This window comes from Chanos chanos, chromosome 1 (genome assembly GCF_902362185.1).
Source record: "Chanos chanos chromosome 1, fChaCha1.1, whole genome shotgun sequence".
NCBI lineage: Eukaryota > Metazoa > Chordata > Actinopteri > Gonorynchiformes > Chanidae > Chanos > Chanos chanos.
Window position 1 is genome coordinate 54,575,380 of NC_044495.1, and position 24,405 is coordinate 54,599,784.

At 37.5% G+C, this 24,405-nt stretch overlaps 3 protein-coding genes across 3 annotated transcripts; 1 reads left to right on the forward strand and 2 right to left on the reverse strand.

Moving 5' to 3' along the window:
• Window positions 1-1,063: 1,063 nt before the first annotated feature.
• On the reverse strand, window positions 1,064-19,997 carry LOC115804952 (H-2 class II histocompatibility antigen, A-U alpha chain-like). The gene is made up of 4 exons (XM_030765444.1): window positions 19,937-19,997; window positions 19,343-19,591; window positions 2,118-2,399; window positions 1,064-1,200 (listed from the first exon to the last, which is right to left on the reverse strand). The coding sequence occupies exons 1-4, from the start codon at window positions 19,995-19,997 to the stop codon at window positions 1,064-1,066; spliced, it is 729 nt and encodes a 242-aa protein (XP_030621304.1).
• On the reverse strand, window positions 13,577-19,086 carry LOC115816637 (rano class II histocompatibility antigen, A beta chain-like). Its single transcript, XM_030779658.1, has 4 exons — window positions 18,876-19,086; window positions 14,453-14,716; window positions 13,960-14,241; window positions 13,577-13,704 (listed from the first exon to the last, which is right to left on the reverse strand). Exons 1-4 carry the CDS (start codon window positions 19,084-19,086, stop codon window positions 13,577-13,579), a joined length of 885 nt encoding a protein of 294 aa, XP_030635518.1.
• A 3,134-nt stretch (window positions 19,998-23,131) lies between the features above and the next one.
• On the forward strand, window positions 23,132-24,189 carry LOC115804963 (rano class II histocompatibility antigen, A beta chain-like). Its single transcript, XM_030765455.1, has 2 exons — window positions 23,132-23,342; window positions 23,903-24,189. The coding sequence occupies exons 1-2, from the start codon at window positions 23,132-23,134 to the stop codon at window positions 24,187-24,189; spliced, it is 498 nt and encodes a 165-aa protein (XP_030621315.1).
• The last annotated feature ends 216 nt before the right edge of the window (window positions 24,190-24,405 follow it).

Genomic DNA, 24,405 nt, shown 5'->3' on the forward strand with positions numbered 1-24,405 from the left:
ATGTCAAATAAGTATTTGTCTTTTGCTGTTTTCATTGTTTTCATCATAGCTTCCTCTGTTGTCCCAAAATTTTCCTAATGATCTTTAATTACTAGCTTATTTGGTCCAGCAGTGAGAGATGCTGATGATGATTGTGGGGGGAAGCCCCCCCTCCCCTACACACACACACACAATGTTTAAACTTCCACTGGTGCACAGTAGAAGTCTGTATGATTGGTAGTGTAACTTCTGCTCTGTCCCTTGCATAGTTGTAGTTTACAGTGAGTTTGAATTTGCACATTTCAGTTAATCCAAGAAAAAAGTCATGCATGTCATTTTACTACATGTAGTCCCTTTACTTTCTATTTTATTACTTTACACTTATGAATGCTAATCTGAAAGCCCAATGAATGAATAATAAGTATATCATAAAAGTGATGTTTTGATATGTAATTTTCAAAATATTAATTCTGTACATTTCATATAGTGCACACATCAGCAGCATTTGTGTTTTTTTGGCCAGGTAAAACCATAGTTTGTGTTTGAAAATACAGCAGTGTTTCGCTGGTTAAAAAAAAAAAAAGGAATCTTTTTTGGTTTATTTAGCAAAAGCTCTGAGAAGCATATGAAAGAGCAGATACTTATATTTGGGTAAGTCTTTGAAACCTGAGTGTTAATACTTAGCAAGAATGTAATTCTTAGGCAAACACCGAAAAGGTCCCTGAAAATAATCCCTCACTGTTTTAACAAAACCAAAGGGTCATCTGCAAAATCTTCAACACGATAAACAACTTAGTTAAACACCTATACAGGAAAATCTCATACTTTGAACAATTATTTTGTACTTGCACCATTCCACACACAATACAAAAGTTGTAAATACAGCTAAGGGCACAGACAGCGTAGAACAAATCAGTCTATACTAAAGTTATGTACTAAAACTATTAAATCTTCTGTCACTAAACAGAACACTGGAGCTGAGCGTGGTCGTTGATAATGATGATGACAATGTAAATGAAGAAGAAGAAGAAGAAGAAGAAGAAGAGAGTGTACAGTCTTTATTCATAGCTTTTATTTTTATAAGTCAAGGGCATTTGTATCCTTTTACAAGGAAAAATATTCCAGTTGCCAGTCCAAGAATTCCTAAGACAAGTCCTGCTCCACAGAATACAGTTGGACCAATACAGGGTTGAGCAGCATTCACTTCATCAACATCAGTATCTGTGAAACAGACACACACATACATACACACACACAGACACAAATTCACAGAGATGCTGAGATTCTATTCAGAACAAGAAATATTAATAAAACGAATATTCACCAGTGAACCGCATAATACTGGAGTTTGGAATTTACCTTCATGTCTTATCCCAGGCATATTCTACCTGAAAATCAATCTGTCCATGCATTTAGCTTCAATATTTGCTTTTGGTGTAAACTAAAATGCCAGGTAATTGGAATATAAGGATTTTCTAACTCACCAAAAAGAACAGACTGCCCTTTCATGTGACCATTTTTGTGTTTTCAATGTCAGGAACCTCCCTTGTAAATGTACTGACAAAATAGCTTTCTACAAACTGTGTGATTATGAATTTCTCAGACAACTGACAACTGGCTTGAAATGTTTCATCTGCTAATCTCATATATTCCACATCATTGGATTATTGAAATGAAATGTTGTTACACAGTCCCCTAACAGACATCGGTCTCAGCTCTGACATCAGCAGCTGTCCAGTTCACTGTAGCACATTGGTCTGCAACCTTTTTTTTTGTCAACTGAATCTCTTCAACCCCCTTGATATTTTAACTAAGTGAATTTTATTTGACACTGGAGTTTCCATCACAATCATGCAAACCTCCTACACCACTGCCTCAATTTGTTAGGGACTCACGAACCCTGAGTCAAATATCCCTGCTGAAGCAGAGCAAGAACTACAAAACAAGAGTTGAAAATAGCTGATAAGAGACTGACTGTCCCTTTATTTTCTCACACTTTGTAACATCTCTCCTGTTTGTAAATGCATGAGAAATTTATGAAAGAAGAGGACTATAGAAGTGAAGTTGACATGAGAACGCGAATTGTATTGCTTCTAATTGTTTATGTCATCTTATTATATAAAGTTTTATAGTCTCACCCCAAAACCTGGTTTGAGGCTCCTGGAGGGCCTTGTGTTCCACAGTGCAGCTGTAGACATCTCCTGCCACGGGTGTCGTTGTGAGGGTTGAAAACTGGGTGAAGGTGTAATCACTGTTGAAGGAATATCGACTCAGACTAACACCCTCAGTCACATTCACATTGTTTTTAGACCATGTCACTTTCACAGGAGGGGGATAGAATCCAGTCACATAGCAGATAAATGTGTTTACTAAACCCAGTTTCACCTCATTTGTGGGATAAAGAGTGGTCTGTGGTGGATCTGAAAGGACCATAAATCAATATACAAATAAACATTACATATATTCATAGAAAAGCACACCTAAACACCACACTTAATGAACAGAATCAGTGAGAAATGTACTGGAAATAATTAAAATAAACTGTATTTTGAATTTATTCTTGAAATTTCATATTTGGAATTCAGTCATGACATTAACTTCGAGATTAAAGTCAGCATTATTATATAATTCAATGTTAGTATAGTATAATAGTGAAATCTCAAGTTGAAAGTTGAAATAAAATCATCATTTTTCTCTCTCTATTTGGCCGTAATACTCTTCCATAGTTTTCTGTTTCACAATGGTCACATCTTACCTTTTTTTTCAGGTGGATTCCCCTCTTCTTTTCGAAACCAATTTATTAAGCCTCGACAAACATCCATCTGTCGGTGATAGATGATACTTATACCATACATGTTTGGAAAAGTAATAGGGTTTATAAACTTTGGAACTGAGTTGACTTGATCTTCTTTCTTGAAATCCATGTAGAACAATTCATTACCATCATATTCATAACTGAGCTGATCTGCATGGTCTATGTCACTGCATCCACTCAGTATGTCCAGAGTGTGAGCAACTGATAAACAACAAAATACACATTTAAATTGATTTTGGGAATAAAACTGGTTAATATTTTAATCTCTAAGATCCTGAGACCTAGAGGCAACTCATCTCAGTCTTGACCAAACTGATTCAATGAAATAATTTTAACTTGCATTTTACTTAGCTTTAATTTGTATTTCTTGATTATAATGTCTTTGATTTAAAATAGAAGTAAATTCTCTTTAACGTCAGGCAAAATCTGATGTCCAGTGAACTCTTTTGCACTAAGCCATATGTGTCCTCTAGAGTTATACAAAAGATCACAATATAGATTAGTGGGTAAATGTACATGTGCAGAAACAAAAACAAAGAAATAAGCTAACACCAATAAGAACAACAAAAACATGTTTTTTTGTCAAAACATTTCTTCAGGTACTTACGGAAGGCATCGATGAAGAGGAAGTCTACTAGAATTACAATAAGAACTAAAAGCTTCATTGTATTTAACTAACATTCAGTGTAGCGTTGCGCCCTTACAGCAGAAAACAGGTTTACTCTGAACTGCAACTTTTTTACCGCTCACAAATCTGCCTTGCTCATGGTCCAATGAAATTTTTTTATGTGTTATGACACTGTTGTATCTTAGCTAAGGCTTCTCTCCATATAAGGCATGTGAGACTCCTTGTGTTGGAATCCTAGAAGCATACCATATCCTACCTACCCATATCCTGTTCTACATATACTCTGGTCAAGGACTAACTACTTTATTTAGTCTTTTCTTTTTGGGTGAAGCATCATCTCTAATCATATTGTAGCCTTACACTGAATATATTTGTGTTTGTTGCTTTCAGCATTATTACGGCGGGATAAATACTGACAGACATTTAACCTTGTTGCATTAATGTCAGTTCCTTTGTGTTGGTTTCTTTTATGGAACCGTGAGAAAATGGAAGGAGACATTTTGTTGTGGGTTTGGCTTTTGTCTTGCCATGTTAGCAGAAGTAATACAGAAGTTTAACTAAACCCATTGTTGTGCAAGGTCACTATGTCCACACTTTGCAGGACTTTGAGTAATTGTCCAAAACATACAATATTTAAGCTACAATATGAACAACTTTACAAGTCTGTGCTACGCAAGGCCTAAGAATGTATACACTCGTTCAAACTTTTATTTAACTATGCTCCCATTCCTCCATTTTCTTTCACTGAGCCATTCTCTCTGGCACCATCTATCTGAACCTTCTACTCTTTATAAAATATCTGTAATTTGTTTCAAAGTCACATGATATGTTACACTGTTCATAGATTAATAGATAGATAGATAGATAGATAGATAGATAGATCTGTTTTACATTAATGCATACATTCACATGAATAGAATTTCTTACAGGGCAAAAATGGACAGTTTTGGAGCAGCTTTCAATTGTGTCTATTCAGAAAGAGTTGAACAATACTGTAAGTTCAGACATACCCACCCATGGAAGCTCCAACAGCATATGCCAAAAATCCATTTTGCGGAAGACTGCATGTGAATGTTGTTTCAAACATTTTATACTTCCTTGTGTAACTTGATAAGTAAGAGGCAAACTGTTCCCTTTGCAACTGTTTGCAAAGCAGGAAGGCACTCTCTCTGTGACCATGACAAAAATATAAGGCATCAGGAAAGCGACCGCAAAACTATGATCTTTTTTTGGTAGACTAGATCTCAGTCATCTATATCAGTTCAATCATCAGTTATCACTGGTATTTCTAGACATCACTTACCAATGTAAACAGATTTATACTTACATAAGATCATTAAGGAAGTAAATGCTTACAAAATCTGTCTCAGAAATGTGAGTCAGATTGATGACCTGATTATCTTAGATACTTAGAATTGTATTGTGCAGAACATTTACTGTAACAGGGATAAGAGGACTCAATCGTCAAGGAGACACTGCTGATGTGCTCCAACCTAAAATAAACTCTTAGCAAATGATATCATAGTATTGTTGTAGCACCAGCCTGAGCAGTTCTGAGGTATATCATTGGGAAAATGGTCCAGAGAGAAGCGCTTTTTACATTGTGCCTGTAGAGCAGGGTTAGTCATACCATACCACTCCTGCTTCATATTTCATTATTTTATGATTGGGGAGTGCTCTTTGCCAGTGAAAGAGGTATGTGCACCTTTCTGCCAATCATAAACTACAGTGGATATTGGGCACTGTGAGGGTAGCATTATGGAGTCATAATGGAGTTCGAGTCATGAGTTGTCCTTTTAGTTTGTGGTCTGAGTGGTCATCTTTATGCAGACAATTACGCAATGATTTATTTTCACTTTTTCTATCGCTGTCACTCATACTAACAGAAAAAAGAGATATTGTTGACGCTTATTAATTAAGGCAAATTGCCATAACAATCCTGTTGTTCAGAGGCATGACAAGGCATTTTTACTTAGTGTAACTAAGGGAGGCCAAATTTAGCCTATAAACTAATTTCTTATTTAATATATCTATCACCAGCTTGCTTTTGTGAGCTTAAAACCAAGCTAGTAAACAAGTGAAATTCACATACCATTATCATATGGGATAATGTATGCAAAGGGACAAGTATGCCCTAAAATATTTAATGCATAATTTTGAAGCAATGCGGAAAAGAGTTTGCCACGGTGAATAAATTTAGGGATGTTTCAGGGGATTTACCTTGACAAGCAGATAAGACTGATGTACCAAGGAAGATATGATCAAGCATGCAGTAGGCATGCATGCTTTGTTGGGAGCTCTATTTAAAACTAAATGTGGCCTTACATGACATCAGTCTGTGCATGAGAATATAAACAGTTCCTCTTGACGCTGTAATTACAGTACAGCAAAATTTACCATGTGATAGTAGGCACCAAAATGTGTCATGAAAAAACCCCAACAAGTCTCACTTTACAAGCATGATTCAGGTATATTTATTTGATCAGTCTTCAACTTCATTCAGTGTTCAATGCAAAAATGTTAGTCTATCGAAATTACTGATACAAAGTACAAAAGGACAGTACAAAACAAAATACAAAATTACCAAGTGCAAAAGTTAAAGGGGTACAAAATTACTGTGCACCAAAACTCCAAGCAAAAAGAGTAGCAGACTGTTTTTAATGTGATTGTACACTCTCACTTATGAGGAGTTTTTGAGCTGCACCTCAAAACCTCGTTTTCTATATTCTAATTCCCACTGACCTTTGTATTGTTTGTATTTCTAGAGTATGAGATATCTAATCTCATATTTGATATTTTGTATGACAGTGGAGCATAGTTATTAAGTGCATGGCCACCAGCTGGTCTCAAGGTGGAGCCAAAGTGAACAAATCACAATTAAAAAACAGCCTTCACAGTCCTGTTTAAACTTGAGTGGCCACACTATTCCAAGCAAATATTAAAAACAGGTAAATTAATCAACCACAAATATGATAACTTGCACTTAAATAATTAACCCACAATTTTCATTTAACTTATGAATCACCACCTGAGAGGAAGCTCAGATGTGTATGTAACATTATGGAGACAGTCAGTGGGACTAAAATTTGCTTCCAAAGGAAATCAGTGTCAGGCCAAGTAACACACATGATAAGTGTATTGCTTTGAGATATTAAGATGTGACTCTTCCATGTAGTCACCACTCATGAAGTCAGTATGGATATGAGGAATCAACCACATACTGAATGAGTTTTACTATGATTTGGCTAAATGATTGTGCTATTCAATTCTGCTAATCTAGATGAATGTATACAGTTTAGCAGCACATTTTCTGCATGCAGTCTTGGTGGAACCCTATTTTGCCCGACTGAATCTAAGAGATAAGATGGGTTTCCTTCGAAGCAAGGAAGTTTCTCTTCCAGTGCTCCTGGTACTTTACAGAAAGAGGTATTCAGTCAGAAAAAACCTGGGATTCGATGAAAATCTGTCTCTTAAAGGGTCGTGCATCGAGGTGGGCGGTCGACCAGTGGGAGAGGGAGGGTGGTGAGGCGATGTTCTGTCTGATATTCTATTGAGGCTGTCCCTCAAAAACCGACATCATTTTATGAATGTCTCCACACTGCAGTGAACATTTTCATAATGAGTGGAAAAGTCTGGTTGCCTGTTTCATGTCTTGTGTTGCAGCTTTACACCAGAAGCATTCTTTTAATTCCCAGGTTGTTCCAAACTGTCTGCTGTTGATGGTCAGTATAGAGTTCAGAAGTATGGCCCAATGGAAAGTTGACACTGGATCAGAAGCCCATCCTCCATTGACCAGGAATTGGATCTGGGCCTCCCCTGTGGCTAGAAGTGGAAGTGCCGTAAAGTGAAACTGAGTTCATCAAATATTTATCTGTGGCCGGACTCTATCCCCTCCTCTGAAAGTGACATGATCTTAAATCAATGTGAATGTTACTGAGGGTGTTAGTCTGAGTTGGTATTACTCCAACAGTGATTACACTTCACCCAGTTGTCAACCCTCACAATGACACCTGTGGTTGGAGATATCTACAACTACACCATGCAGCACAATGCTCTCCATCAACCTGAAGCCAGGCTTTCAATGGTGCAATGGTGCAATGGATAGCATGGTGGACTTCTAGCTAAGTGGTGAAACCATTCAAAGGCTGTGGGTTCAAGTCCCACCAGAGTTGTACGGGGACCGTTTGAATTCAGGACCACATTCAGATCTTTGTGCTCTAGGTAATGTTTTTGACAGGCTCTTATAACCTTCTTTCCTTAGCAGTAGAGAGGATTTGAATGTGCGTTTTGTTGTTTTGTGTGAAATGCTGTGCATGCACAGGAGGTGGAGCCAAGACAGCAGGTAGCATATTCTCCTCAGTTTACAAACCAACCAGCTATTGATTTAATTATACTGCAGCATTATGGCTAAATTATGTCTCTGTGTAATTATGCTCAGCATTACTGTTATTACTACATTTTAAGTTAAAGCTCCTCTTGGCTTACAAGCTGACCATATGTTCTCTTTATTAATAATGGATTAGTCAGATGTTTGTAGACAAAATTAACCAGTTTCAGAGGAAATGATCCTAATATCTAATTTTAAAGTAGCTTTGTAATCTGAATCTTTGTGTTTTTAATCTGAATAATCATTTTTATACAGAAAATTACATGACAGTTTATGGCCCATGGAATGCCTCTGCCTCTATCTGCTGATTCTGGCTTATGGAATCTCCACATTCTTGCTATCTAATTTCTGTTGGGCGCTGAATATATGGAGGACAATGAACTAAATTCAATTATAAAGGTTGTGCAATTCTGAAAGTAGTACTATCCAGGCTTTCAAATGCATATGTGTGTACACACTATCAGGACCAGACTCTTAGAGCTCATCATAACTGATAGGTTACCACTCAAGGGTGGTATCATGCAAATACATGGATAAGTAGATGCTCAACCTTCAAGACAAAGTAAACTGACTGAAACTCAGAGTCAAGCCCTGACACGGTTTAAAAAGTAGAGGTATTTAGCTTCCCATAGCCGAATACAGATCAAATTGGGCTTTATTTGGGGAATTGGGTAACATAGTGTGATATATGCATCAACATGAAAATGCTGATGCAGATTATACCACTCCTTCTGCCCTAAAGGACATTGTTGGTCAGTCAACAGAAAAAAAAAAAATTTGCAAAGAAGATAAACATGGTCATGTTTTGATATATTTGGTAATGAATATCTGTCTTATTATTTTAAAAGCATTTCCTTCCCACATATCTCATACAAACAGAACAAAGGGACTTGGTTAAAGTAAACTAAACATGGCAAATGAACCACAATGCTGTTATTCAGGGGAATGACAAGTCCTTTTGTTTAGTGCATCATTGTCTGGAAAGGCTTAAGAGACTAGATACATGTGCAAAAGCCAGGAGCTTTATTAGACATAGGCAGGTCAGGAATACAGATGGGCTCAGGGAACAAAAGGATACATAGACTCACACAAAGCTGGACTCACAGACAGGTTTACAGACAATGCAAGGACCAAGGAATAAGGATGCTTAAAACAGAGCAAGGCAGACTGGTAAACCATACTTTCATGAAATAGTACTTTGTTAATTGTATCCAAGATTTTGCAAGTAAGAACTGAAAAGACAGGGATATAAACATTAACTCAAACCGCAGTTGATGAACAGAACATGGGTGAAAACCAGGCTGAACAGGAACATGTGCAGCTAACGATTAATTTAATCATCAATCAGACCAGTGATCCGTGGACCAGTGATGTTGAATGCTGAATGATGTGGGCGGGGGGGGGGGGGGGGGGGGGGGGGGCTGTTACAAGCATACTGGGAAACCATATTTTACCAACAAACTCATTTTGAGAATTGAATCTAATATGTCTTGCAGTAGCTGGTGTTAGGTCATTTAAAACCAAGCCAATAACCAAATGAAATTCCCTTCATACCTTCAAATTTGTGTAAAATTCCCTTCACATGTACACTATCTGATGCATAAATTTGATGCAATGCAGAAGAGGTTTTGCCATATTAAATACATCCAGAGACCTTTAAGGGGCTTTCCTGAGCACACCAGGAAAAGGTGAACAAACAGATCAGATTACCTACCTGGGCACAGGCACTATCAAACATGTATTAAATGTGAATGCTTTGTTGGGAATTCTATTTAAAATGAGAAATGTCCTTGCATGACCTGCATCTGTGGAATGCAGTGAGTCAAGTAAAGCAGAATTTACCATGTGACCATAAGAGATCACAAAATCTCCCTCCGTCTGTCAGCACACAAAGTGGCATGGAGACCTGTGAATCTTACAACTTACCATAAGCCGAAAACAAACTGGCAAATGGAACTAAAGCAAGCAGATGTAATACAAGAGCAAGAGCAAGAATTCAGATGAAATGGGTTGACATAATGATGGCAATGTTTTTAACTGCACTATCCGTGTTTATCTATGTACAAGTTACTGTGAAGGAGTTGTGGCATTAATTGCTGTTAGACCTGATTCAGTCCTTTTGGGAATGCTGATATACTAGCTCTGAAATGTCTCATGTACACTAGCTGTAGTGTGTGATTGTTTTTTCAGCATAAGGGTTGAAAAACAATCCTTCAAAAACAAAAACATCCAAATTTTTAAGAATGAGGAAGCTGGAAATATACCGTGCACTGTGCACTGCCAAACTTGTCATAAAAAATGAGAGATATCTAGATTGCTGTTGCTCACTAAGATGTGCTTTGAAACTAGTTTTCATAAACTATGCTTGAATCCATTTAGGAGTGTAAATAAGGACATTATCATCTTGAAATCAATAAGCACCTTGAAATAAAAAGTGCTGCCAAGTTATAGTACGATTTGTAATCCATTGGTCACGTCTTTCTTGTGTTTTGTTCTACTGTACAAATAAAAATTAGTCCATGTACTGAATCCAGCAATTACCACAAGACAACTGTCCACAGTGAAACTTTCACAAATGGGACGAGAGACTGGATACATGTGCAAAAACCCAGGTGCTTTATTTGAAACTGGCAGATCAGAAATACAGATGGATTAACTATAGCATCACAAAGTTACACAATTGCTCCTAACCAAAGACTTCACAAAGCAAGCATGAAAAGGCAGTGATATACATAAGAACTTACAACCAAGGTAAATTAAGAGAACACAGGTGTGACTGTGAGGAATAGGAATAGTAACAGGTGCAGCCATTCACTGAATCATTAACTGAGCTTAACTGAACTAAAAGGAAGTAAGACGCTGGTTAAACAGTAAAAACAACTTTAAATGGTAACTAGAGGGAGGGAGGGAGGGAGGGAGGGAGGGAGAACCTTGGGCATGTATGACCGGTGGCACCAGACTCAGTGACACTGAAGGAGAGCTTGGTTGGACTTACCCCTAATGTTTAAAACAATGTATCCTTAAATATTATATCACTATTTAACGTGTGTTATACATTAATATATCAATGTATTAAATAAATGTAACCTAAAAAGAATGTCTTGCTGAGCAGAAATTAAGCTTTACTTTTAATTTAAGCGTTTCTCTTCAATGTGACCTTTGCCAGTCATCAAACAAAGTCAAATCTTACCTGATCGCCACCATTTTGCATGTGTAAACAGGGGACAATCAAATATTTCTTAGGTTAAATATGGTGTGCCACAAGGCTCTGTTTTAGGTTAGGCCCTCATTGTTCTCCTTGTACTTGCCACCATTAGGAGACATTATCCGTAAGCACGGCATTAACTTCCATTCTTATGCCAACGACTCATCTGTATACGTCTGCAAAACCAGACAAACTCTCCCAGTTCTCAAGATTAGCTGACTGTATTAGGGACATTAAAGAATGGATGGCCAGTAAGTTCCTCCTGTTCAACTCGGATAAGACTAAAATATTAGTGCTTGGCCCCATGTCCTCTAGATATACGCTGTCTCAGCTTGATTTCTGTTTAGATGGTCTCACCACCATATCATGCGCTACAGTTAAAAAGTGACTTGGGGTTGTGATGCATAGTGACTTAGCATTTATTACCCACATTAGCAACATGTTCGTCTCCAACACGGCTCCTAAACTATAGGACAGTATTCAAACCACTGTCCGGGATTCTGACACACTTTCTCAGTTTAAGTCTAGACTGAGGTATTCAGCCTAGCATACAGCTTATTTTCTTAGCCAAAGGGATTGACACGGTGGACCATAGTCATGGAGTGTTTTTGGTGAACTGAGACATCAATGATGTTTCCTTTCTATTGACACGCGATTACTCAAGTTTGTTTGACGGAATGGAGAGTTGTTGATGTCTCAAGGACCTCAAATGGCCATGTGGCCCACTGCTTCCCTGCTCTCTTTTGTTTTTTGGGTCAACACTGCATTAATCAGAACTACCAGAGTACTAGTGCTGCACTTGAATCACAATCAAAATCATTCTAAAGAATCTCAAAACTACTGCATGCCTCAGTTTGCTTAACTATCCTGTTCCCTCTCTTCTTTTATCTTCACTTCTCAGCCCCAACACTAGGGTATCAATTCTGAGGTCTACAAGGCTCCAGGTGCCAAGCTTCCTTGCCACTGCTGCATTGGGCTTGCCCACTGGTGGCTTAGGCACTGATCACTGTAAAGCTGCTTTCAGACAATTTTTGATTGTAAAAAGTACTATACAAATAAACTTGATCTTGAACTTGAATAGAAACAGATAATGAATCATTTTACTGTGCAGTTAATCGCTGTATTATATGGTGTAACGTACTATGCATACATACATTATATCTTTCATAATGTACCTTCACGAATTATGACACATATAAAGAGAAATACAGTGACACCAGATTAAAAAGTAAACCTCATAACATAAGCAAACCTCATAACATAAAAATACATTCAAAACACTAAATGACAGGAGAGGCAGACATTATTCTCTGCAGACACTATGTAGTGTATGAATTGTTACTGTGCATTACTACCCATAAAAGAAAGTGTCATTTTTTGTTATTTCACTGCTTTCTATGATCTATTAATAACTGTGTTGAAATAGAAATGCAATGGATGTCACTATGTGCATGGTCGCTAAAATAGTCTTGGTCTGTGTGCTTACACACATATCTAAAAAAAACTTTTCATATTGCGGAATGTGATGCTTTAAAAATTATTCATTTGACTCATATTCAGTGACAAGTAAGAAGTCAATTGTTAAAACATGAGTAACTTTGGTCAGGCTTCGAAAAATTTTAACTGCCAGACAGTATGCCTTGTTTTACATTGTTTCAAATGTCCTGTCATCACTGCAATGTATTCTAGGTCTGTATCAGTGGTGTGTATGAATGTTATGACTCCTTCTTATTCTTTGAAATTGTTATTCAGGTAATCAAAATATATGAACAATGAAATTTGATTGTTTTTGAAAAAGTTGCCATCTGTTTGTAAAGCTGAAACTTAGAAAAAGGTAGGATATCCTTCCTTGGTTTCTACATCTCTTCTTTGGGAGTGAAGTATGAATGAACGGAACATTTACAGGCCCACTGGTTGTACCTTTTGGGTAGTTTTGTAAACATGTAAACATCTGTCTGTTGTATATCCTCTTATTGTACAAAAACCTTTTCTTTACATAAGAAGAAAATTCAGTTTAACTGTAATATAAGATCAACTGTTAAGATCCAAATCTAGTCTCTTAAGGCCTTCAAGCAAGAATTTTGTTAGAGTGATGTAGTGTTATCTTTTTCAGTAAGCAATCACTGGTCACTGACATCCTCAGCTGAGGTTCTCATCTCGTGGAGACCTGAAGCAATGTGCAAAAATGTGAGATTGAGTTTTTACTTTGATATGAAACAAATTTATATTTTCTAATTGCAATGTGCAGCATGTAATTTTTCCTTTTTCAGTCTCACCTGCATTTGTGGGTATCATAACGTCTTCAACATTCTGACCTAAAAAGCAACAACAACAAAATCTCTGATAAATATGATAAGTAAGATTCAGGCCATGTGATCAGTTTCCTGCTTTAGTCAGTATTCAATATTAACATGGCAATCAAATCAAAGGGCTAAAAGTTGCACAAATGTTTTGTGCATTCTAACTTCAAAAATGATAGAAACATATTTTAAAATGATTTGTGCACACTCCTTTACTGTTTGACAGTTTTTAGGTGGCACCTCAAACTCTGAATTTCCAATCTTATTCCCACTGACCTTTGTATTTTTTTCTATGGTATATGAGCCCTGCTACTGCTGCAGTCATTCCCAACATAAGCACACAGGCTCCTACTGCAATCTTCCCCTTCTCCAGTCCAGAGAGACCAGGATCTGCTGCTAAAAGTTTCAGAGTAAGATATAATGTGTGTGTGATGCATTTTTTCTATTCATTTCTGTTTTTATTTGTTTGTCTCACTATTGTTGCTAAGCAGAATATTGTAAAAAGGCCCAAGTAACATAGATTAAACAAACAATATGTGATACGATTTTTTATGTTCACTCAAAATCATGACACATGGCACACATTCATTTAGCATTGTCGACACAGACTGACACAGATAGGCAATAGTGTTAATGTACTCTTACTCCAGTCATATATCATGGATTTACTGAAGCTGGCATGCTCCACCATACAAGAAATCTTCTCTCCTGATTTGGGCATGTACTCTAGGTGAGAATGGCTCTGGTAGTACCAGTCACCATCAGCCATCTCCTCAGAGGAGGTCACATCAGAGGTCACTTCTTTTCCGTCCTTTAACCAGGTAAGTCTGATGGCTTTGGGGTAGAAGTCATAGGCACTGCACATCAACATGGCTGGATGTCTGCCACTGGCCTGCTTGATTAACTTGAGCTGGACTTCAGGCTGCACTGTGAAACCAAACAAGAAGCTACTTTTGTTTACCAGAAGAAAACATTCAGAAGAAAAATGATATTTTTATATTGATATTTTTCTTCATCACAATAATACTGATTGGATATGCATCAGATAGTATAAAAACAGGACGTTTTAATGACAGTGATAAAACCTTCCACAATGCAATTATTTTTCTCATTCCTTAACTTCCTCTGTGTAGCTTACCTCTCTTATTTACATGTGGATAGTACTTCAGGCCATAGTATCTGCAATATCTTTCCATGACGGCATACATGGCTCTCAGGTACGCAGGGTCCCTGTTCAGCTCTTCTGCCAATGCCAGCCCATATTCCATGTATCCAGTAAACTTATTCATAGTGCTGTTGTATCTTAAGTATTCCATCTTGTTAAAATAACTGGAATCTATTAACTCTGCCTTTTCCATATCCCAAGTTGCGCACCGCACCCTTCGGTGTGCGTAATACCCATCTGTTAGTAAGAAGTATGCATCACCATTATTGCCTCAACTTAATTAGGCCAACAGTTATAGCTGTAATATTATATAATTTCAGGTTCATTATGAGATAAATATTAAAAAGTATATATATATTTTTAAAAGAGAACAGTATTACAGACTATCAAAGACAAAACAAAATAAAATGAAAGTATACAAAAGTAAAGAAGACAAAAATACTGTGTACTGAAGCAAGCTGGTGATGCCATGACAACCGTGCTGTGTGGCAACCTGATCTTATGTCAGAGGTGTCAAAAATTTATGCTAATTTTAATGCAAACATTTGATGCATGAGGACATATCTGATGCATGAGGAAAGATATTTTCATTTTCCAATTATATGCAGTGTCACTCAAATATATGTGTAAAAGATATAAAGTTATCTGAGCTCTAAGAAAGGAGAGGTCCAAGCCTTGGATGACAACTGTGCCTCGCAAAATTGGTCAAATATCAAAGCTTATCCACTATGTCGATATTTGTCACCGGCTTAATGAAATCAGGTATTCTTAGCATCTAGCTATATAGACATAATGGACAGAGACAAAATGTTATTGTTAACAAAACTATTATTATACAGTAGAATAACTAATACAACAAATCACTTACCATTTTCATTTTGATTAGTATGGTAGATATGGACATAACTTACCAGTTGTGGATAAGATAGAAAGCAGTGCAACAATACAAATCTGTAAGTGCCTTGACTGAAGCATTCTGTCTGTCAGATGCATAAACTGAAGGAGCCAACTGGAACACAACACTTCAAGAATCTCTGAACATCTCCACACCCAAACAATCTGACCAATCCAGTCCTAAGCACAAAAGATGTCACTATTCACCATGGAGCATTTTGTTTTCACTTGCATTGGAAACCTGATTAATTGTTTATAGGTTTATGAGGTCAGCCAAATGTATTTTACGGATTAGGTAGGGGCCATGCTTTTATTTCACATGACAGTGCACAATTTGTACAACGCATTGCATTGTTTTATAAACATTAGTATGTAGTAACATAATAAAAGTATAAAAGAGTCACAACTACGACAAGGAAACACCTAAAAAATAATATATAGACAAACTGAAGTTAGATAAATAAAGTTGAGTTTTGAGGTGTAATGTATTGGTCTTAATGCAGAAATGAGCAATGTGTAAGTCCAGGTTTACTGAGGTCAAGTTTAATATGATAATGTGCCATCAGACAATATCCACCTAATTCTCACTCACTATCTAAGCCGCTGACCCGAATCAGGGTCGTGGAGCCTATCCCAGTGCTCATAGGGCAAAAGGCAGGGAGACACCCTGGACAGCTCGCCAGTCTATCGCAGAGCAGACACACAGACACAATTTAGTGTATCCAATTCACCTAACCTGTATGTCTTTGGACTGTGGGAGGAAACCCACGCAGACACGGGGGGAACATGCAAACTCCACACAGAAAAGAGTCATCCTGCCAGGAATCAAACCCGAGACCTTGCTGTGAGGTGACGGTGCTACCCACTGCACCACCCGTATTCACCTAATTTTTCCATTGTAATTAGATGTCTGCATTTTATTCCTATGGGCTAAGTTACTGAAGGTGGTCTAAAGGCACTATATCACACTCAGTGCAAGTTCTCTTCTCTCTCCTTTTCAGTTTACAAAACATGTCCTTCATATTTTATTTAATGAAACCTTTAGACTGCCACAGTTTGGTCTCTAGGTGGAGCTGCAGTAGGAATGTAACAGTTTCAGGAATTTTGAGACAGCATTACCATCCAGTTTAACTTAGAATGGCAACAAATAACACCCTAATTTAATAGAACAAATTGAATTAACCTGCCTTATACAACATGACTTCCATGTAATTCCACTAATTCAAACCAATTCAAATTTCACATTTAAAGAAATATCACATTTATTTATTTTTTTACTGTGAAAGATTGTGGCACAGCAATTAATACTCTTATGCTCTACATGTTTGCCATTTCCCACCTGAACATTTTTGTCCATTGTACTGGATGTTCTGTTTAATGATTTCTCATCTGCCCTCCTTCCAAAAGACATCAAAATTTGCACAAACGCTTCATAAAGATCACAGGGATTGATTACGTTACATTGCATTTATTTAGCTAACGCTTTCATCCAAAGTGACTCACAAGTGGGAAAAACCATTCATGCTCCAGGATAGCAAGAGACCTGAGAGTAGGCACTAAGCAATGCAAACAATAAGTAGTAAGTGCGAGTTTCCCTTAAGAGAGGCAGGAGAGTAGGTATAGAAGAGCACCTTAGGTGTGAAGAAGGCGTGTTAGGTGTTAGAGGTGTTAGTTGTTAGGAGAGGAGGTGCTTTTGGAAAAGGCGAGTCTTCAAGAGGTTCTTGAAGATAGAGAGGGATGCCCCTGCTCGGATGGCAGTTGCTAGCTTGTTCCACCATTGGGGAACCACAAGTGAAAACAGTAAGACTGATACTACAAATGACTGTGTCTGCACTATGGGTGATGCCCCACACAAACTTAAAGTTTGAAAAGATATACCCTCTGCTCTGTATCACCAGGAATATGAAAGTTGTTGTAAACATAATCACGAACATCTGAGGTCAAATGAACTGCCTTGAATGTTGAAAATATTAGAAAATATTGATTTTTTTCAGCAGGAAACCATTTCTTCTGGCATAAATCATTGAACATTGAAGTGGAAAATCACATACAGCATCCTCCTGTATATTTGTATCACATGAATATTATCATTAACTCTTTCATTCATGTTAACTTTGCTGGAGGAAAAAAGTACTTCAAGTGGTTTGTTTAAGTGATTTATTCTTTACCACATTAATCTTGCGAGGAAAGAACATATGACACAAGATCCAAAAGATTAGACTTGAGAACCGCAGGTGAGAACTTCCAAATCCTACTAGCACTTAAGAGTAGCCTTTGACCCCTAAACCATTTTTTTTTAATTAGGGGGCATCTCAAGCTCATCATATCAGATATCTGAGTTAATGCATAGGTGAACTGTACACAGTGTGTTTATATATGACTGAATTTATTTAGCATTTCAATAAAAATAACAATACCAAACATCACAGGTTATCAAACCGTAATGCATGTCCTGCTTTCAGTTTTGTCTGCTTGGACATAATTCTCAAAACGACACCCCATTTTTTCAAAAAGAAAAAAAAAAAAGGTTGCTGTATTTTGACTTGATTATACATACTTATGGAAGATGTTTGTATACTCAAAAGACAAAATGAATGCACCAATGCAAATTAAACACATGCGAGCAGTAGGACACAACATGTGAATGCTGATCAGAGTCTCTCTAACCTTTTCTGCTGCAATGATGAAGTTGTAGTTGTGATGCTTAACACTTTGTATTGTATGAAAAGATACAGGGGGCAACCTTGACAGCTCTTGGAGGAGGCATATACTAGCATTACTCACAGAGACTTAAATTGTTGCCACATGAAAGACAGACATACAAGCAACCACAGATCACTAAGATTCCACTTTTGAGAGAAAATAGTCATAGTATGTTCATAAAACACTGTAAATAGCAAGACATAAAGTAAGAATGAGATACTTTGTGTATTTCATATATTTTAAATGTAATAAAGACATTTTTAATACGAAAAGTCATCTTAATGAACAGCAAACCTGAAACAAATCAAAAACAAATAGTGAAATAAACATAGTTTAATGTACACCATGTCATACACCATGGTCATATTAAATCATCATCTAAACTGCATTTAGTTTCGAATATCATATTTTTTGGTAGATTTTAGTTATTACCCTTTATTTGCTGAAGAGGAATACACCAGTAGCCAGTCCCAAAAGTCCAAGAATAATGCTGACCCCACAAAACACTGATGAACCATCAACAGTTTGCTTAACCAGCTCAATGCCTGCAGACACACACAAACACACACACACACACACACACACACACATGCATTTATTGTGGTATTTCTAAGCACACTAAAAATGTCAAAACTGTTCCCAGTCAAAGGACTGAAATTTAAAAATCATATAAGAAAATTAATAAATCATATAATTTCTATTCTTGGTATTTGTGTGGAAATCAGTTTCATAATTTCTGAGTTAAACTCTGCAAATGCTTAGTATAAAATTACAGGACTTGAAGAATTTGTTGTCTCACCTAATTCTCTAGTTAAGGGCCAGAGGAGAGCTTTGTGCTCAACTGTACAAGTGTAAATATCCCCTTCCTCTGGGGTGAACCCCAGAACAGAGAACAGACTGAAGCTTCCATCACTGTTACTGGAATACCTGCCCAGAGTCATCCCCTCTGTAACATTCACATTGTTCTTTGTCCATGTTACTTTAACAGCAGGAGGGTAGAATCCAGTCATATAGCAGATCAACATATTCTTGGCACCTGGCTTTAGATCATGCTTGGAGTAAATAACAGTCCGAGGAGGATCTGCAAGTAAAGAAAGTCAGCCAAGTTTGAAAAAAAAAAAAGGCAAGAACCTTACAGATTTTTTCAAGAGTTATTTGAATGTTGTATATAAAAACTCCTTGATATTTCCTGATTTCCTCCATCTCTGTTCTGTGATGTTTTTTTCTTTTTTCTTTCTTTTTTTTTTTTTTTAAATTTTATCTTACCCATTTGTTCAGGTGGTTTCCTAAAGCCATATTTTGCTCTTTCCAGTTGAACCTTGCAGGCTGCCATTTCAGCGAGGGCGAACTCGTAATATGCAAAGTCAATTGGGTCGGCAAAATCTGGCAGTGTGCTTATTCCTTCCTTTTTCTTGAAATCAATGTAACCTAACTCATCCCCATCGAATTCATAGGTTAATTCATCGGCATTTTCTGCATCACTGCATATTTCATCTCTGTCAAAAATGTGAAGATCTGAAAAACAGCAGAACGGTTTCCAAATTCAGAAACTAAAATGGAACACATAATGTTGTCTTTCTTTTACATTGACTGGTCCTTTCTGTCTATATATAGATCAATATCATTAATCTATTTACATGAGGCTTCTTTTACAAATTTGATAGTGAGTCATTGCTTGTTCTCTATGGTGCTGAAAACACTCTACAAATCTGTCTCAAATTGTGTGAAGTGTTAATGTGTTTTTTCTATGTGTATGCAAAAGGCTAATCTCAGCCTGTTAGACATCTGGACAGTCCATTATTTTTGCACATTCTCTCATTCTCTGAACAACATATTTAAAACAAATAATTAAATACTTACACTGGTCGGTCTCCTTGAAGAAGATATTTATGAAAATGAGAACAGCAACTAGAAACTTCATTGTACTCAGGTAATGCCGAAGTTACTTTCACACTGAACACCAACAAAAAACAAACTACAAATATTCTGCTCAACAAGAATTTCAACTGTCCATCATCCAATAGAATAACTGGATTCACTCTGAGAAAGCTGTTTCTAGGTTGAAGCTAAACTGCAGTGTGGAATGTAATTATTGTTCTGAGCACATTCCCACCATTATTCACAGCTCCAATGATGATGAACAGAAAAGAACTTAAAATTATGGAACATACATTATGAAGCTTGTCTTGAATGACTGACCCTCCATGATACAAATAGCTGTCCATGAGGAAGCTCCTGACTGGTTCAAAAGGGAACACATTTTCCACTCTTAGAGTCAAAAATTCAGTGGCTTAGTGACATATGAACTGGTATCATCTTCTGTTCTGAAATCCATACAGAGCGATTCTCTCTGCATTCATTCCGTCACTGCATCCACTCGGTCTGTCTAGTATGTTAGCATTTAAAAAACAACAAAATGTACATTTGAACTGATGTAACTTTCTCCAGTAGGCCTATTTCAGGCAAGCAGTTCGTTTCACCCTTGGCTGAACTGATTTAATAAAGTGTTTTGAGCTATGTTTACTTTATGTTTAATCAATTATTTTTTGTCTCATTATAATGTGTCAGGTCTCTGTCCCTACCTCCTTGTCTAACCACCTTGCTCCCCTATTATTGTGTGCAGGTGTTCTCAGTTTGTTCCTTTTTTGTATGTGTATATATAGATCCCAGTGTATTCCTCTATACCTTGGTAAAGTCTTTCACATGTCAACACTGAGCCGGCTCTGGTCTCCAAGTTTTCCCTTGTTTCCTGGTTTTCCTTGTTTAATGTTAACCCTGTTACTCGGTTGAGCACTGTTCTCACCATTAGCCTTCCTGTGTGTAGACATTAGCTTATTCTTGACTTTGATCTTGCCTAGCCCCAGTAGACAGTTTATAGTGTACCAGACCTTGCCTGTTTATTGACCATGATTTGGACTGTGATTTGCATATCAGTATAAAACTGCCTGCAGTCTCTTTCAGTTTGTGATAATGTATTTGTTTCAAAATAAGTAAATGCTTTTAATGTGAAAGCAAGGTCAGTCAGAATTGTGTATAATGTTTGAATATAACTTTGAACTACTGTAAACTCCCACTCTGTTGGTTGGGATTGCCCCAATCATCTTTCTTTTTCATATAGGTAAGTAGGTATGAAAGACAATGAACTAAGTACCTAGTTATAAAGGTTATGCAAGTTCCGAAATTAATACTGTCCAGGCCACAAGCTAGATATTTAAGAATACAGTATCAGGACCAGACTCTCAGAGCTCATCATTTTTTTTACCACTGCAACGACTGCAGGGTGGTATGGAGAACACATACATAGACACAAGTAGATGCTCAACCATCGAGGCAAAGTGTCCTGACTGAGGGCTCCATTTTAACGATCTAAGTGAATGGTCTAAAGCGCATGGCATTAGGGTGAGTCCAAGTCCACTTTTGCTAGTTTAAAGACGGATAATTTGAGTGCAAAGTAGGGCGCAAGGCGTAAAGGGGTTGTACTTAGTCTCTTAATTAAGCATAGGTGTGATTCTGGGCGTAATGTTCAACAAACCAATCAGAGCATCAGCTCCCATTTCTTTTGAAAGCCACCTGCGCTGGCGCCTTGATGGATTGCTATTACAATGGCAGATTTAGCACCTGAACGTAAACTGCGATTTGCTGATTCGCTGCCTCCACCGACTCTCAATCCTCTGTCCAATCAGGTCCTCCATTTTTCAGTGAAACAACTGCGATCTGGCTTTAGAGGTGCAGAGGCTTTCAGTTGCATTTACAATAGCAATGTGCCAGCAATGTACCTGACCACACCTCATTTTAAACCAGCAGCCCAGATGGACGCAAGTACATGGCTATTTAAACAACGTGGGCACTGTGCAGGCAAATAACAACTGCGTCGGTTTGAAACTACCAAAGACACTTGTGTTGTGGTTTGCTCCGCGTTGCACTGGGTGTAAGATAGAGCCCTGAGACTCAGAATCAAGCTCTGGCTCGGTTTTAAGCTGATATTCAGTTTCCCATAGCTGCACTGCTTGTGCTCTGAAGAAATCATTTTGGAGACAGGAAACAATTCAAAAATATTTTTATATATTGCATACTGAACAGGATTTCTTCACGATTGTCAGAATCCCTCCTCATCTTCAAAATGAATTTATTCCTGCATTGTCTATCACTGTCACTCATACAGACAAAAAAGAGACATTGTTGAAATATATCAAATAACAGATATAACAATCCTATTGTTTAGAGGAATGAGAAGGTGTTTTTGATTATGTAACATACAGTGCGACTACATTTGCTTACAAACTAATTCTGAGAACATCATGTAACACATCTTATGCTATCTTCATTATATGAGCTTTAAATCGAGCTAGTAACTAAGCAAAATTCTCTTACTGTCTGCTTGTGGGTTAATTTGTGTGCAAAAGCAAACATGTTAAAAATATCTAATGCATATTTTCAAAGGAATAAGGAAAAGAGTTTGCCACACTGAATCAGTTCTGAGACATTGCAAAGGATTTACCTAAACTGGAGCACACCAGGAAAAGCTGAACAAGAGATATGCCAGACACACATTAGACATGTGTGCTTCACTGGGAGTTGTATTTAAAAAAATAGAGTGGCCTTCCATGACCCGCATCTGCATATGAGGATATAAAACAGCTCCTCTTGATGTTGTAAGTATAGTACAGAAAAATTTACCACGTAACTTTGAGTGTTTGAGTAATTACTCTAAGAGGGTAATTTATCACAGATTACTTATTATTTCTCTAATTACTTTACTCATCATTATTACCTACTGCTTATGCACATGCACATTTTAAAACCACTGCTAAGGCTAAACTCATTTTGTCTCCTCATCTCTGACATAGTGGCTATATTTTAATAACAGAGGTCTCGCAAATCATTTGTTGGAAAGCCTGCTCCACTTGACGGTCAGCACGAAACAGCCTAGGCCTTTGGACAATATTTATATTGATATAAATATCAACATTTATATCACTCTTTATTTTATTTTCTCAATAGATGGATGATACATTCTCCTTTTTGTGCCATTTTGCTTTAAGGGGTCCACAGGAGATGGAGTTAATATACTCCATCAATTACAATAAGCTTGAATTGCTGCGATTCAATAGTGGTGTTGATAAAGTAGGAGGATACACCGACTTTGGAATAAAATATGCAGAAGATCTTAACAATAGAACAGAGTGGTTGCACAATCAAGCGTCTAAGGCTCTTGCGGATTGTAGACGATATGGTAATCAGTTCTTTCCTCATCTGAATGTAACGGGTAAGAAGTAAACTAGCTTAAAAATATAATACTCCTTATGTATGTCATAATTTATGTTTAAAACTGAGCTGACAGTTATGTTTTGCTTGTGATGTTACTGCATGATTTTCAGTGGTTAAAAACAAAAAAAATTGATGACCGTCTATTTAGAAACTATGGACTTTATTTTAATGATCTAAACATGTGGTCTACAGCACATGGAGCAAGTGCATTTAGGGTGTTTGAGCACCTGGACAAAAAGAGTGATTTGCCACCTCTGTCATATTCCAATCCTCTGTCCAGTCAGGTACTCCATTTTTCAATGAAACAACTGTGACCTCACTTTAGACCAGGTTTTTGTTGGGCTTTCTGCTGCATTCAAAATAACAACGCACCTACAATTTGCCCGACCACACCTCATTTTAAGTCCATCTGCCCAGATGGACGCAAGTTCATTTTTAAACAATGTGGGCACTGGACGGGAAAGTGACAACTGCATTGGTCTGAAACTAGCAAAGTAACTTGTGTTTCAGTTTGCACTGTGTTGCACCGGGTGTAAGAACAGTTTTTTTCCCCCCCAGTAAAGTCACATGTTCAGCTCAGGTCAGTCAAGGAGGCCGGTGCCAGACATCCTGCCATGTTGATGTGCAGTGCCACTGATTTCTACCCCAAACTCATCAGAGTGTACCGGTTAAAGGATGGTAAACCAGTGACTTCTGATGTGACATCCTCTGAGGAGACGGCTGATGGTGACTTGTACTTCCAGATCCATTCCTACCTGGAGTACATCCCCAAATCAGGAGAGAGGATCTCTTGTATGGTGGACTATGCAAGCTTCAGAAAAAAGAATCTCTGTTATTGCACATGAGCAATATGAGCAATGAGTGATGAATTTAACCTCTGCATTTCACCCATTCTGTACATACTGGTAGTGAGCATACATGCACCAGGAGCAGGAACAGTGAGCAGCACACCTGTGCGTGGTGGGCAGCTGGGGGCTGAGTGCCTTGCCCAAGGTCTGTTCAAACATAGATACTGTGGGAGGGGAAAGCATTCCCCCCATCCACATTTTTTCTGCTGGTCC

What these genes read in the sequence shown, in the direction of transcription:
- LOC115816637 (XM_030779658.1), bottom strand. Translation starts at nt 19,086, where the DNA reads ATGACTGGATTCTACCCTCCTGCTGTTAAAGTAACATGGACAAAGAAC. An exon ending in TCCACATGTAAATAAGAGAG is followed by an intron (nt 14,242 to 14,452) that starts GTAAGCTACACA and finishes TTGGTTTCACAG; the next exon opens with TGCAGCCTGAAGTCCAGCTC. An exon ending in ATCCATGATATATGACTGGA is followed by an intron (nt 13,705 to 13,959) that starts GTAAGAGTACAT and finishes TTTTAGCAGCAG; the next exon opens with ATCCTGGTCTCTCTGGACTG.
- LOC115804952 (XM_030765444.1), bottom strand. Translation starts at nt 19,997, where the DNA reads ATGAAGTTTCTAGTTGCTGTTCTCATTTTCATAAATATCTTCTTCAAG. An exon ending in CTTCAAGGAGACCGACCAGT is followed by an intron (nt 19,592 to 19,936) that starts GTAAGTATTTAA and finishes GCTGTTTTTCAG; the next exon opens with ATCTTCACATTTTTGACAGA. An exon ending in GCCTCAAACCAGGTTTTGGG is followed by an intron (nt 1,201 to 2,117) that starts GTGAGACTATAA and finishes TCTGTTTCACAG; the next exon opens with ATACTGATGTTGATGAAGTG.
- LOC115804963 (XM_030765455.1), top strand. Translation starts at nt 23,132, where the DNA reads ATGGAGTTAATATACTCCATCAATTACAATAAGCTTGAATTGCTGCGA. An exon ending in TCCTCATCTGAATGTAACGG is followed by an intron (nt 23,343 to 23,902) that starts GTAAGAAGTAAA and finishes TTTCCCCCCCAG; the next exon opens with TAAAGTCACATGTTCAGCTC.